Genomic DNA, 11,966 nt, shown 5'->3' on the forward strand with positions numbered 1-11,966 from the left:
CATCAGGAAAGGAGCCTAGTCGCCGGAGCAGGAGCGAGAACCAAGCGCCGGAACCAAGAGCACAGGCCGAGGCTTGCCGCTCTTTTTTAAAGATAAATAGACCACGCCCCAGTGGGCTGGTATTTCAGCAGCTATTGGCTGAAGGAGCGGAAGGTCCTCCCGCAGCATTTTCCAAAGACTCTTTTCAAGTTTTTGCCCCCCCATCCCCAGTCTCAGTTTAAACGGTATAAACTGATTACATTTAACATTTGACAATGTGTTGTGGATAGGGGTTCCTCCAGAAAGACAATCCCAGGTTGGGCTTCCTGGCCATTAATACCTGCTTTCTGTCAATGGCAGAGCTTCTGGAAGTCCCCAGAACCCAAGCTGGCAAGACTCGAAAGCTGCCGTGTTCAGTGAATAGAACCCATGGACCTGGTGCCCAGAGTTCCTTGCAACCCTTACTGTAAGATCAGTGTGGTCAGGAAGGGCAGGACAGCATGCCCCCAAATGCCCTAGACAGATTGGTGCCACCTCCTCCCACTGAGTATGGCGAAGGAAACAATACAAAAAGAAACTTTATTTTGCTGTATCACAAACCAGCAGGGAAATCACCATGATACGCGTCCCACTTCTGGTACTTCTGCCAGACACAGACCGTTCCATCCCTTCATGTCCTCAGCTGTAACATCAGGGCTCAGGCTTCCCAAAGTGGCCGGAGAGATTTCTCTTTGCCATATCAACCTCTCCCAAACTTCTGTCTGGGGAAAGAGTCACTGAGTCTCCCTCGTGGGTAACAAGGCTTGCTGACCCAAGATCAGGCGTGGTGGCCTATGACCGTGTTTGCTGACCCGTGTCCAGACAGAGTTTTTTTCCTTTCACAGGGGCCTGTCTCAGAGCCAAGTCCCATCTCCTGCCCACTCTAGGAAACTCTCTCTTCAGGAGCCTTCCCCAGTCTTGAGTGAAGATTCCACAGCCACCTCCTCGATCTGCCAGCGGCACATGGGGCACCTGGCCGTGTCTCTGAAGATGTGCCAGGCACAGGAGCTGCAGAAGTGTGAGTGGCCACAGGGCATGAGGCGGGTGTTGGCGGTGTTGTGGAAGCAGATGACACACTCCTCTCCTGATGCAACTGGAAAAGGAGACAGTGTGGGTCAGGCACACATACAGGGTAGTCCACCTACCTACTGATCCACAGTAGGTAGTCCACAGGGCAGGAAAGCACAGTGGTTAGCCAGAGCAATGGCTCAGTTGGTAAAGTGCCTGCTTGGTCTGGGTTGAATCCCCAGAAGCCACGTGAAATGTCAGGTACATGTTGGGTAAGCAGAGACCAAAGAAGCCCAGGGACTTGCTGTCCAGCCAGTCTAGCCAATCAGTGAGAGAACCTGAGTCAAAAACCAAGGTGGAGAACACTGGAGGAAAACACCTGAGATCTACCTCTGGACTCCACACACACACGCATAACAGACCAATGTGTACATACACACACATGCACAAACATGTACACACACACACATGAACAATCATGTATGCACACATGCACACACGCACGCACACACACAAATGGCTGGGGATGTGGTTCAGTTGGTAGAGTGCTTGTGCACAAAACCCTGGGTTTGATTTCCAGCATTGAATAAAAACAGTAGTGATAGCCGGGGGTGGGGGGGTGGGGGTGGCGCACACCTTTAATCCCAGCACTTGGGAGGCAGAAACAGGCAGATCTCTGTGAGTTCCAGGCCAGCCTGGTCTACAGAGCTGGTTCCAGGACAGTTAGGGCTACACAAAGAAACTTTGTCTCGAAACAAACAAACAAAATACAAGAGAAAGAAAGAAAGAAAGAAAGAAAGAAAGAAAGAAAGAAAGAAAGAAAGAAAGAAGAAAAATAGGATTAAACTAGGCTGCAATCCCAGCATTTGAAACAGTATTGAGTGAACCTGAGTCCAGATTCGGCCACCCGAGGATGTTTCAGACAAAGGAATATACTCTCCTAATTTGGGAATGAGCTAAAAGGCAGAAATACCCCCTTGTTTCTGGATCTCTAGCCATCAGTAAACTGTGGGAAGCCTCTCTGTGGTAACTAGAAAGATGGCTTTGAACAACCAGATTTCCCAGCCACTCCACTCGGTGCTGGGATCCGGGGATGAGTGCTCACCTTCAGGCTCTGGCATAGCCTCCCCGCTGATGATCCAGGCATTGGCTTTGGGATCTAAGGCAGAAAGGGAGGTTCAGGGTCAGCACAGCAGCTTCAGAAATCCACAGGCACGCATGCGTGCATGAACCCTTCCCTTCAGCAGCCACTCCCTTCCTCACTGCTAATCTCCCTGTCCTGTTAGGAACCCAACTGAGAACTCTCCCATCTTTCTTTGTTTTTTTCCTTTCTTTTTCACTTGTGTAGGGGTGAACTTCTACTTAAGCGCAAAGCCGCATCCAAATGCTCTCTCCTTTGTGAAACGCAACCAGCCTTCTAACGTTATTTAGGGCACTGGTCATATCTTATCGTTTAGGACAAGGCTTGTGCCCAGTTAGAGTCTCCCATGCCCATCCTTACACTAGGCCATGGGCTGATGGCATACTGAGCATGAAGGAATGAACAATTCCTTCAGGGCCTCTAGACAGGTTCATGAAGCCACCCGGAATTCTGTCGCCAAGCCACACACTCCGAAACCACAAGGATTGTCTCACCCAGCAGTTCAATGGCTTTCGTGGTCCCGTATACATCCATCACCGCCCAGAGTGGGGCGCCCTGGACCAGTACGTCTTTGCGCAGCACGAGGGGGCGGCCAGCGTTGACCTTGGCGTAGAGCCAGCCTCTCCGGTTCACCCAGAAACAGACGACATTCCCCGCACGAACGAAGCCCTCTGGAAGCAGTGCTGCCCACGTGGGGCTCTGTTCCTCCAAGTCCGGGCACACGAAAGGCGGCAAGCAGGACGCCGCCACGTGTGCAGGGTCGAGGCGCGTGAAGCCCACGCGGAGGCCACCGCACCAGCCTTTCTCTTGTCGCAGCACGCGCAGCGCAACACGCTCACCGGGCCACACTGGCCGTTGGCTGAACACGATGCCATCGTGGAACGTAGAGCGCCTGTGAGCTGTGCTCCGCAGGTCATCCAGATGCACCTGCGCGCCGGTGGCATCCCCATGGAAACTAAGGGCCTCGCTGGGCACCTCAGCATCTGTGGGGCAGAGCAGATAGCCTGTCAGTGAGGGCCCATTCTAATCTCCTGGCTCCCCAAATAACGACCAGCACCCTAGGCTAACCAGGCCTCCTACTGAGGACCACTTCAACGGCCCCAAGTTCCCTGGCACCACCTCCACACCCCAAACGACCTCAAGCCTCACCCGGCAAACCTCAAGGATCTACTAAAAGCCCAAAGGGCAGCCCACTCTACCTGCCTGGGTCTGTCCCCAGCTTCAGCCGTTTCTTCTGCCTGGCATGAAAATTAAAAGAACCTCTATCTAAACCTTGTCTAAACTCAGTCCTGAACTGTGGTTGTTACTGAGATTGAACAGAAAAAGCAGCTTCTTGGTGTGGTGGTGCCGTAATTCCAGCACTGGGGAGGTGTAGGCAAGTTCCAGGCCTGCCTGGGCTATATAAGGGGTTCCAGGCCAGGCCAGCCTGGGCTATATAGTCAGGGAACTGTTATTAAACAAAATGAAACCAGACAGTTAGGCATATGAACTTAGATGAGGTTTATTGGGTCTTGTTGTTTGGTTGTTTAGTTGGCTGGATTTTGGTTTTTTAAGACAGGGTTTCTCTGGATAACAGTCCTGGCTGTCCCAGCACTTGCTCTTGTAGACTAGGCTGGCCTCAAACTCTCGGCGATCCACCTGCCTCTGCCTCCCAAGGGCTGGGATTAAAGGCATGCACCACCACTGCCCAGTTGAGGCTTATTGTTTTTGGGGTTTTTTTTTTTAATTTATTTTTTCACACTTACTTCTTTATTGGGTGCCAGGATGTATGCATGGGTGGAGGTCAGAGAACAACTTGCAGAAATCAGTTCTCTCCTTCCACCCTGTAGGGTCGGGGGGGATTGAACTACAGATGTTCAGCTTGTCGGCAAGCACCTTTACTCGCTGAGCCCTTTCACCAGCCTCTAGATGAGATGTAACACTCACGGATTCTCATACACCTAGCCTGGAGGAGCGGAGCTGGCTTGCTGACTTGTGCATGCCCTGGCAGGTGGCCCACCATGGCCGTGCCTTCCTCTCTGTTTCTCTAACTTCCTTTCCCCACAGGCGAGCTGTATCAATGTCTCCTTCACCCCACAAGGTGACTTCCTGGTCCTGGGGGAAGAGGGGTTTCCCACAGGACAGGGGAACAAGTTGAGAAGGGTCTGCGGAGATGCCTAGGATCAGCCAAGGCTGGACATGGGCTTCAGAACCAAGGAACTTCTTATACAAAGGTACTTGGCAGTCAGGAGGGAAAGGTCCCTGGGGGGCAGCCCCTCTTCCCAGCCCTGGCTTCAAGAGAGCAGGAGCTGATCTGATCCCAGAGACCTGCCTTGCCTCTTTAAGTGGGGGTGAAGAGAGGAAGTCAGCTGACTGTTGGCTGAAAAAGAAAGATGAACTCAGTCTGAACTTGAGCCAGGTCCAGGAGAGTCCCCATCCCCCACCACCCGATTGTCTCCTGTTCCGCTTACAGACCACAGGTCTGCTTGCAGAGCCAGACATAGGACTGAGGGCTCCTGGTGCTGCCGCCAGAGCCCACCCCATCACTCAGGTGGGTCACAGCCACCATTCATGTGAGGGACTCAAGAGAAGACCAGGGATAGGCTTGGTAAGGGACCTTACCAAGTGGATGCTGGAAACAGTCCCCTGCCACCCTGCTGCTGAAGAAGCCAGATGTACTCTCCCGAGAGCCCCAAACAACAACCCTGGTCCATCACAAGAGCAGAAATAGAGCTAAGTGGGACCTTCAGCCTCATCCACTGCAGCCTCGGTGGAAAGGACTCGCATCCTCTTTGGGTCTGAGAACTTTGAACTGCTCATCTCTAAATGGTGGCCAGTCCTCCCTGGCTGTGGGCAGGGTGTTCACCTAGCCATCCCCCATCCTCAGGAGGATAGAAGACTGGAAGGTCTGTTCTGGGAGAGAGAGAGACAGACACACACACACACACACACACACACACACACACACACAGAGAGAGAGAGAGAGAGAGAGAGAGAGAGAGAGAGAGTCAGTTCACTGCCCCATCTGTTTCCTAGAGGAGAAGCAGGAGAATCTGGCTGGCAGAGTGTCCGTTCGTGAGGAAGGGGACTGCCCTAGGAATGCCCTCTGGGAGATGCAAGGGTCCCTTGGCACCCCAGGAAAGGAAACCTTGGCCTGGATGCCAGTTTGAGTGGGCAAAGCTGCACTGCAATGCAGGAGACTCCTCAGTGGCCTGTGAGAGTTACGTTCTCATGTCCTATGTTACAGGAGAAACTGAGGGATCACACTGCTGCCTCTACAGGTCGCTAGGTGACCAGAGCCTCTTGAACCACCTTCTCTCAACTGCACGCTCAGGCCTTGTATCCCTTCCTTCAGTAACCTCTGGGCTACTCCCCGAGTTTGGCTCTCAGGAGGAGTCACGGCAGGCAAGCGACAAGGGGCCTCTTGAGGCTTGGTCTCTTCTACACCCAGATGGCTTGTGTGGGTTAATCACTGAGCATGGCCCAGGCTGAGTAGGGATGAAAGCCACCCTCACCCAGCGAGTCTATCAAAGGCCTCAGGACTTTGTCCCCGATAGGGGCCCCACCTTTCCTTTACAACGAGATTTGCTTCCTGACTTTAGAGCCGGGTCACAGTGGCCCTAAAGGGGTGGACACCGTCTCCATTCTGCCCTGTTCCGACAGCAGAGCCTTGCAGGGACCCTCCCACCCATTGACTAAGCAAACTGACAGATCCCACTGCTGGATTGGGGAGAGGCAGAGGTGGGCACAAGCTAAATACGACTCTCTAGTTGGGTCTGTTCCAGCTGGCAGGGCTGGCACAATGTTCAGAGCACTGTCCACTGAGGGTTGGGTTGCTGTTTTTGTGCTGAGCCCCATTTTCAGGTCAGATCCTGAGGCTCCCCGGAACAGAGTTAAGTGGAGGACCCTCTTCGATGACCCTGCCTTTGGGTTCCCCGGTGCTGTAGGGAAGGGGCATGGCTGGCCTGAACCTAGACCGCTAGGAAGTTTGAGACACACAAGTCATGTCCTTAGGGTCAGCCCATGATGGCCTCCCACTGTCAGCATCTTCATCACCATCCCTCCAGCCACCAAGGCTTTTGGGGTGCCAGGCACCCACTCAGCCCTTTGCAGCCTCCTGTTCTACTCTCTGCATCCTGTATAGAAGCACTCAGAGCTTGCGGGAGAGGGGAGAGGGTCTCGGGAAAGGTCCCTTCTAATCTTCCCAGCACCAAGGAGACTGTGGACTTGGCTGCGCGTTCACACACACACACACACACACACACACACACACACACACCTGCACCTGTTACATGACATCCCTTTCAGCATTGGTGCCCTGCCTTGAATCCAAACACAGCTGCCACACAGAGGTGGCTCAGGGTGTAGCCATCCACTGTGAGTGAGCCTTGGGTGCTCACCATGGGGCCCTAAGCAAGGTTCTGCTTGTGCATCTCCAGGGTGCCTGGTCCCAGAATCTGTGCTAAGAGCTGGAATGCTATCTCCTGCCCACTCACCCACGTCCTTCCACTAAGGGACACTGTGACCACAGGTACAAGTAAGTGTCTCAGAGAAACTTCCTATCTCGTTACTATTTAGACTTAGATATTTGGAGCCTTAAAGGCCATCAGGGTGGGTGGCATTATCCCCAACCTTCAGAGGATAAAAACCAAGGACCCAGCATCACAATGACTTGCCCCTGGGCCATCTCTAATTTGGCAAAGCTGAAATCCCTCATCTTCTACCCTCAGCCCTCCAAATTCTACTTGTCTGCCCACCCCAGTCCTGTTTCTCTCTTTGTAGCCAAGTCTTAGATGAACACTGGTTACAGATAGTGGGTGGGGAAGGAGGGGTGTTTATCTCTGCAACCATCTTGGATCTGAGTCACCCAACCTCTCCTTGGTTCCTGGGAAGCCCGGAAAGTCACTGCCTCGTGCACGCCAGACCTTGGCAGAAACCTCCTCTAGCTGGCAATGACCTCAAGGTCTCAGTTCTCCCCTTTCCAGACCTCCCACCTGTACTCCCTGTGGTCCGGCCTCCAGAAGCCAGCTCAAGGCATACAGGAAGTCTACTTACTGGCCTCAGGGCTGAGGCGGGCACCCATTTGCTTGGGCTCCTCCTGAGAGACAAGTCCTTGTGTCTGGAGATGTCTGTGAAGGCCAGTGGTCAGGTTTACAAGACTCTGAAGGTTCCCCTTTTATAGGCTGGAGATCACGTTACAGGGTTGATGATTAATTAGATGCTGTCACGCTTGACGATATCCGGGACTTTCCCCATGATGTCTCCCAGCTCACAGTAGACCTACTGCAAGAGGCTGGCCTGAGAAAAGGAAGAGGGACTGTTGTGTGGCTGCAGCATAGAGTTCTTCCTCTCTGCCTTCTAATCAGCCCTTGCCTGTGAATGAGAACTGCCCACAGCCTGTTAATAAACATCTGGGCTCACCCCCAGCCCCCTGCAAGAACTCTGGGTGTCCCTGGCCTGGGGTGAGATCTGGACATCGGAAGTTTCAAGGAGTATGCAGCCGGCATGGCTCACCATGGCAACCCCACATATAGAAGGTGCACAGCAGGTTAAATTGAATGAGCTAAATCCCGAGACCTGTGCCTTTGAGCCGGCCCGGTGGCAAGGACGGTTTGGAAGCTTATAAATACCCTGCACCCCTGCTGCCCCCCAACAGCAGCAGCAGCTGCCTAAGTCCTTCTTGAGACTCCAGATCAAGGCCACAATCAGTGGCTTCTTTGGACCCTTACAGAAATGAATAGTGCCAGGAGGTAGGGGCACTATTTAATCCTTTAAATTAAAGGTGGTGGCACTTTTAATCCCAGCACTGGGGAGGCAGAAGCAGGCACAGCTCTGGGAGTTTGAGGCCAGTCTGATGTAGAGAGCGAGTTTCAGAAGCAGGCACAGCTCTGGGAGTTTGAGGCCAGTCTGATGTAGAGAGCGAGTTTCAGAACGGCCAGGGCTACAGAGAGAAGAGCTGTCTCGAAAAACAAAAAACAAGAAAGAGAGAAAGGAAAGAAAACTGGGTAGATGAATAGTCCTCAGCAGGTCCCTGGGGTACCCGAAATGGCAGTGTCCTCTTCTGAGGAGGGAGATGGAGAGTTGGAGACCCAAGTTGTGCCCGCTGTGTTACCTTAGACAGATCCCTCCCACGTCTTTAGCTCTGGGGTTCCCACGTTATAAAACAGGGAACTAGTGGTCTCGGGACCTCTTCCGGTCAGCTGTGCCTAAGTAAGAAGAAGTGGCGAGAGGAAGGTGGGGGACGTCAGTCTAGCCCTGGTTACCTCGGACATCGCTGTAGCCCCTGGACTTTTCTCCTTCCTGCCCCGCCCTTACTGAGTGCCCTTTGTCTCGGCAAGGGCTGTATTACTTCTGCCAAGGCCAGAGGCAGCTGCGCAAGAGCAAGACCAAATGCCTTGGGTCGGAGGCCTGTGGATCCTAAGAGCTGTAGTTGACCCAAAGCTCTGACTGACCCAGTCTGAGAGGCTCGGGCTCCTGACAGGCAGACCAGTCCCTGGGCAGTGCTGGTTGCTCCTCCCTCGCTGGACTTCACCTGTCCAGCGGTATTGAGTGGCCGCCCAGGGCTGGAACCAAAAACTCCTTCTTGATAAACTGCATTCCCCTACCACAGGTGTGTGCGGCACCTTATCAAGGGACCTGCTCTGGAACTTTAGACCTTATAGAAAACCACTGGGTTAGTCGTACACCTGTAGGCAGGTGGTGTGGCCCCACGGGCAGGACCTGTAGGCTGCTCAGGCCAGCAGCCCGCAGGTGGAAAAGACAGGCAAGCCCAGACACCCACATACTCCACTGATGGGGTGCAGGATATCTGTTCTAAACGGGCTCCCTACATTTGGGAAGTAGCAGAAACAGGAAGGTCCCTCTCTTTACCCCACCTTTCTCCCACGAAGCCACCCCTGAACCCCTCACACTATGCTTACCACTGACCTCAGGGCGGGGGGGAAGGAGAACCTGAACACACCGCTCTTGCTAGGCCCCGCCCAGCTCATCACCATTTTGTTCACACTCACTTTGCCCCAGTATCCTTCACTCTACTAGTGTTTTATAGCCACGCTTGGGCTCAACTTCAAACCAGCGTACACACATGCAGACTTCCCCCTTCTCTGGGTCTTTTTTGAAACAAGTTCCCGTATGACCGAGCCTTGCCTGAACTCACCACGTAGCTGAAAATAACCTAAGACTCACAATCCTCCTGCCTCTGCTTTCCAATGCTGGGGGGTCTAAACTGGGGCTGAGAGGCTGGTGAGCCTAGCCTGGCCCCCAAATTCAATCCCAGGGGCCCGCGTGGTGTATAGAATGAACTGACTGCCGCAAGTTGTCCCCTGACCGTCACATGTGTGTCATGGCATGCGCATGTCCACTCCCACAAAAAACCAATTCATGTAATTTAAAAAATAACACACATACATGCACACACATGCATGCATACACCAGGGCTTCATGCCGACTGGGCAAGCCACCCTACCAGTTTAGCTGCATTCCCAGACCTGTGTCCTCATCTTTTTTTCTATTGTTATTTATTCTTTGACAATTTCATACACATATAAAGTGAATTTTTCAATCTTAAGTTTCATTTTTATTATGTATATTGTATGTTTCTGTATACATACACCTGAACTGTATACACGCACCTGAACATGCGTGTCCTTAGAGGCCAGAAGCTTTGGATCGGCCTGGAGCAGGACTTACAGGCGGTTGTGAGCCCTCATGGTTCGGGTCCTCTGGAAGATCAGTAAGCCCACGTATGATATATTTTCATTATCATCGCCCTGTTCCTCTCTGTCCCTTCCTACCCCATCTGGACCTTTCTTCTTCTTTTTTTAATTTATTTTTGTGTTGTTATTGTTTTTCTCGAGGTAGTTTTGGAGCCTGCTCTGGAACTCACTCTGCACATCAGGCTGGCCTCGAACTCACAGAGATCTACCTGTCTCTGGGATTAAAGACGCACACCACCACCACCCGGCTGAACCCTTTCTTCTTCCCAACAAGTCCCTCTCCAACTTCTGCACCTTTTTTTATGACCCGCTGAGTTTAACTAAGCTTGCCTGCAGACATATATCTGGGTGTGGGGTTACTGGCTGGATCGCAGGCAGCTTTCCAGCAGTCACGCTCTGAGTGAAGATGACCCCCCTCCCTCGGCAGGCTGTAATTACCAAGAACCCCTCAGCTTGGGGCAGGTCCTTGTATGCCCCTCCTCCACCTGGATTTCTATTTCTGGGAGGCTCCAGGTATCATAAAACTTTACATCCATACTAAATTCTTGTACTTTACCACGGAGGTGCCCACTAACTCTTCGTTCCAACTGAGTTGTGCAATCAGCCAAGGTGCCCATCCGGCAACCAATGAGGGCAATGCTTGCAGTGCAGTACAGTGTTACCCAGTCATAAAGAATGGAGTTATGTCATGTGCAGGTCAGAACTAGAGATTATGTGGTGTGTAATAGGCCAGGCTCAGAAGGACAAATGTCACCAGTGTTCCCTCCTATACAGAATGCAAAATTTTAAAAAGTAAGGCACATACTGGTAGGAGATGTAGCTCGGTGATACAGGGCTTGCCCAGCATGCATGAGGTCCTGGGTTCAATCCCTGGCAGTGGCAAAGGAAGGAAGGGAGACTTGAAAGCACAAGGGATTCTTTGCGGGTGGACTTGTGTTGATCTGAGACAGATTTCAGTCCTTTATCCCAGGCGGGTTTGAAATTCACAGCAATCTTCCTGCCTCGGGCTCCAAAGATCTGGGATCATAGGTGTGAGCCACCGTGCACAGCTAGAGGGAACTAGAGAACAGGAGAAGGCAATGGGAGTTAAATATGATTAAAGCATGTTACAAGTGTGTGTGAAAATGGCGGATGAAGTCATTGTTTCGTACGGCGAATATGTACTCGAAAGAAATGCATGTTCGCCGGGCGGTGGTGGCGCACGCCTTTAATCCCAGCACTCGGGAGGCAGAGGCAGGCGGATCTCTGTGAGTTCCGTTTGAGACCAGCCTGGTCTACAGAGCTAGTTCCAGGACAGGCTCCAAAGCCACAGAGAAACCCTGTCTCGAAAAAACCAAAAAAAAAAAAAAATGCATGTTCTTCTTCTTTTCTGGCTGTCTCGTGTAGCTAGGGGCCTAGCCATAATCCCTGTGAACGGAAGGACAGAGAATATTCTCCCAAGCATTGCTGTTCTAAGTCCAATACTGGGCTAAGTTGACAGTTCTTGGGGGGAAGTCCTCAGAAAGGGTCTATCTGGAACCACTCCCATTTCACAGAAGGGGAAACGGAGGCACAAGGAGCATAAACAGTTCCTGGAAGATGGCTCGGTGGGTAAAGGTGCTTGCTTGCCGCATGACCCTGCCAACCTGAGCTCAATCTCCAGAACCCACACCAAGGTAGAAGGAGAGGACCAAGTCCACAAATTGTCCTCTGACCCACACACCCATACACATACATTGTGTGCGTTCACACAGACTGATTAAAAAAAAACCTGAGTTCAAAGTCTTCCTTGGACACATAGTAAGTTTGAGGTTAGCTTGGGCTACATCAGACCCTGTCCTAAAAAAAGACTTCTGCTGTGTGGCTGTGCCTTCTTTAGTGGTTCCTCACTGGCTCTTTGTGGGTATTCAATTGACTGGGTTGACACATAGTAAGAGTTTTACAAATAGCAACTGATAGGCCACCTGAGTGCCCACTGGAGTTCTCCCATGGTGCCCTACATGCCCCCATTCCAGCAAAGCCGGTGCCTGGGAAGGAGTGCTCCCAGGACAGAACAAGCCATCCTAAAGAACTGTGGCAGGTCCCGTGTCCACCCTTCCTTTATCCCAACCATCCCATTCCCCCAA

General features: G+C 52.2%; 1 protein-coding gene across 1 annotated transcript; it reads right to left on the reverse strand.

Moving 5' to 3' along the window:
• Positions 1-556: 556 nt before the first annotated feature.
• On the reverse strand, positions 557-7,412 carry Neurl3 (neuralized E3 ubiquitin protein ligase 3). The gene is made up of 4 exons (XM_005359918.3): positions 7,202-7,412; positions 2,662-3,150; positions 2,132-2,185; positions 557-1,111 (listed from the first exon to the last, which is right to left on the reverse strand). The coding sequence occupies exons 1-4, from the start codon at positions 7,227-7,229 to the stop codon at positions 918-920; spliced, it is 765 nt and encodes a 254-aa protein (XP_005359975.1). The 5' UTR covers positions 7,230-7,412; the 3' UTR covers positions 557-917.
• Between the last annotated feature and the right edge of the window lie 4,554 nt (positions 7,413-11,966).

This window comes from Microtus ochrogaster, linkage group LG2, assembly GCF_000317375.1.
Source record: "Microtus ochrogaster isolate Prairie Vole_2 linkage group LG2, MicOch1.0, whole genome shotgun sequence".
Lineage (NCBI taxonomy): Eukaryota > Metazoa > Chordata > Mammalia > Rodentia > Cricetidae > Microtus > Microtus ochrogaster.

Coding starts and splice junctions, on each gene's coding strand:
- Neurl3 (XM_005359918.3), bottom strand. CDS start 7,229: ATGGGTGCCCGCCTCAGCCCTGAGGCCA. Junction 3,151..7,201: donor CCGCCTCAGCCCTGAGGCCA/GTAAGTAGACTT, acceptor TCTGCCCCACAG/ATGCTGAGGTGCCCAGCGAG. Junction 1,112..2,131: donor GGCTATGCCAGAGCCTGAAG/GTGAGCACTCAT, acceptor CTCCTTTTCCAG/TTGCATCAGGAGAGGAGTGT.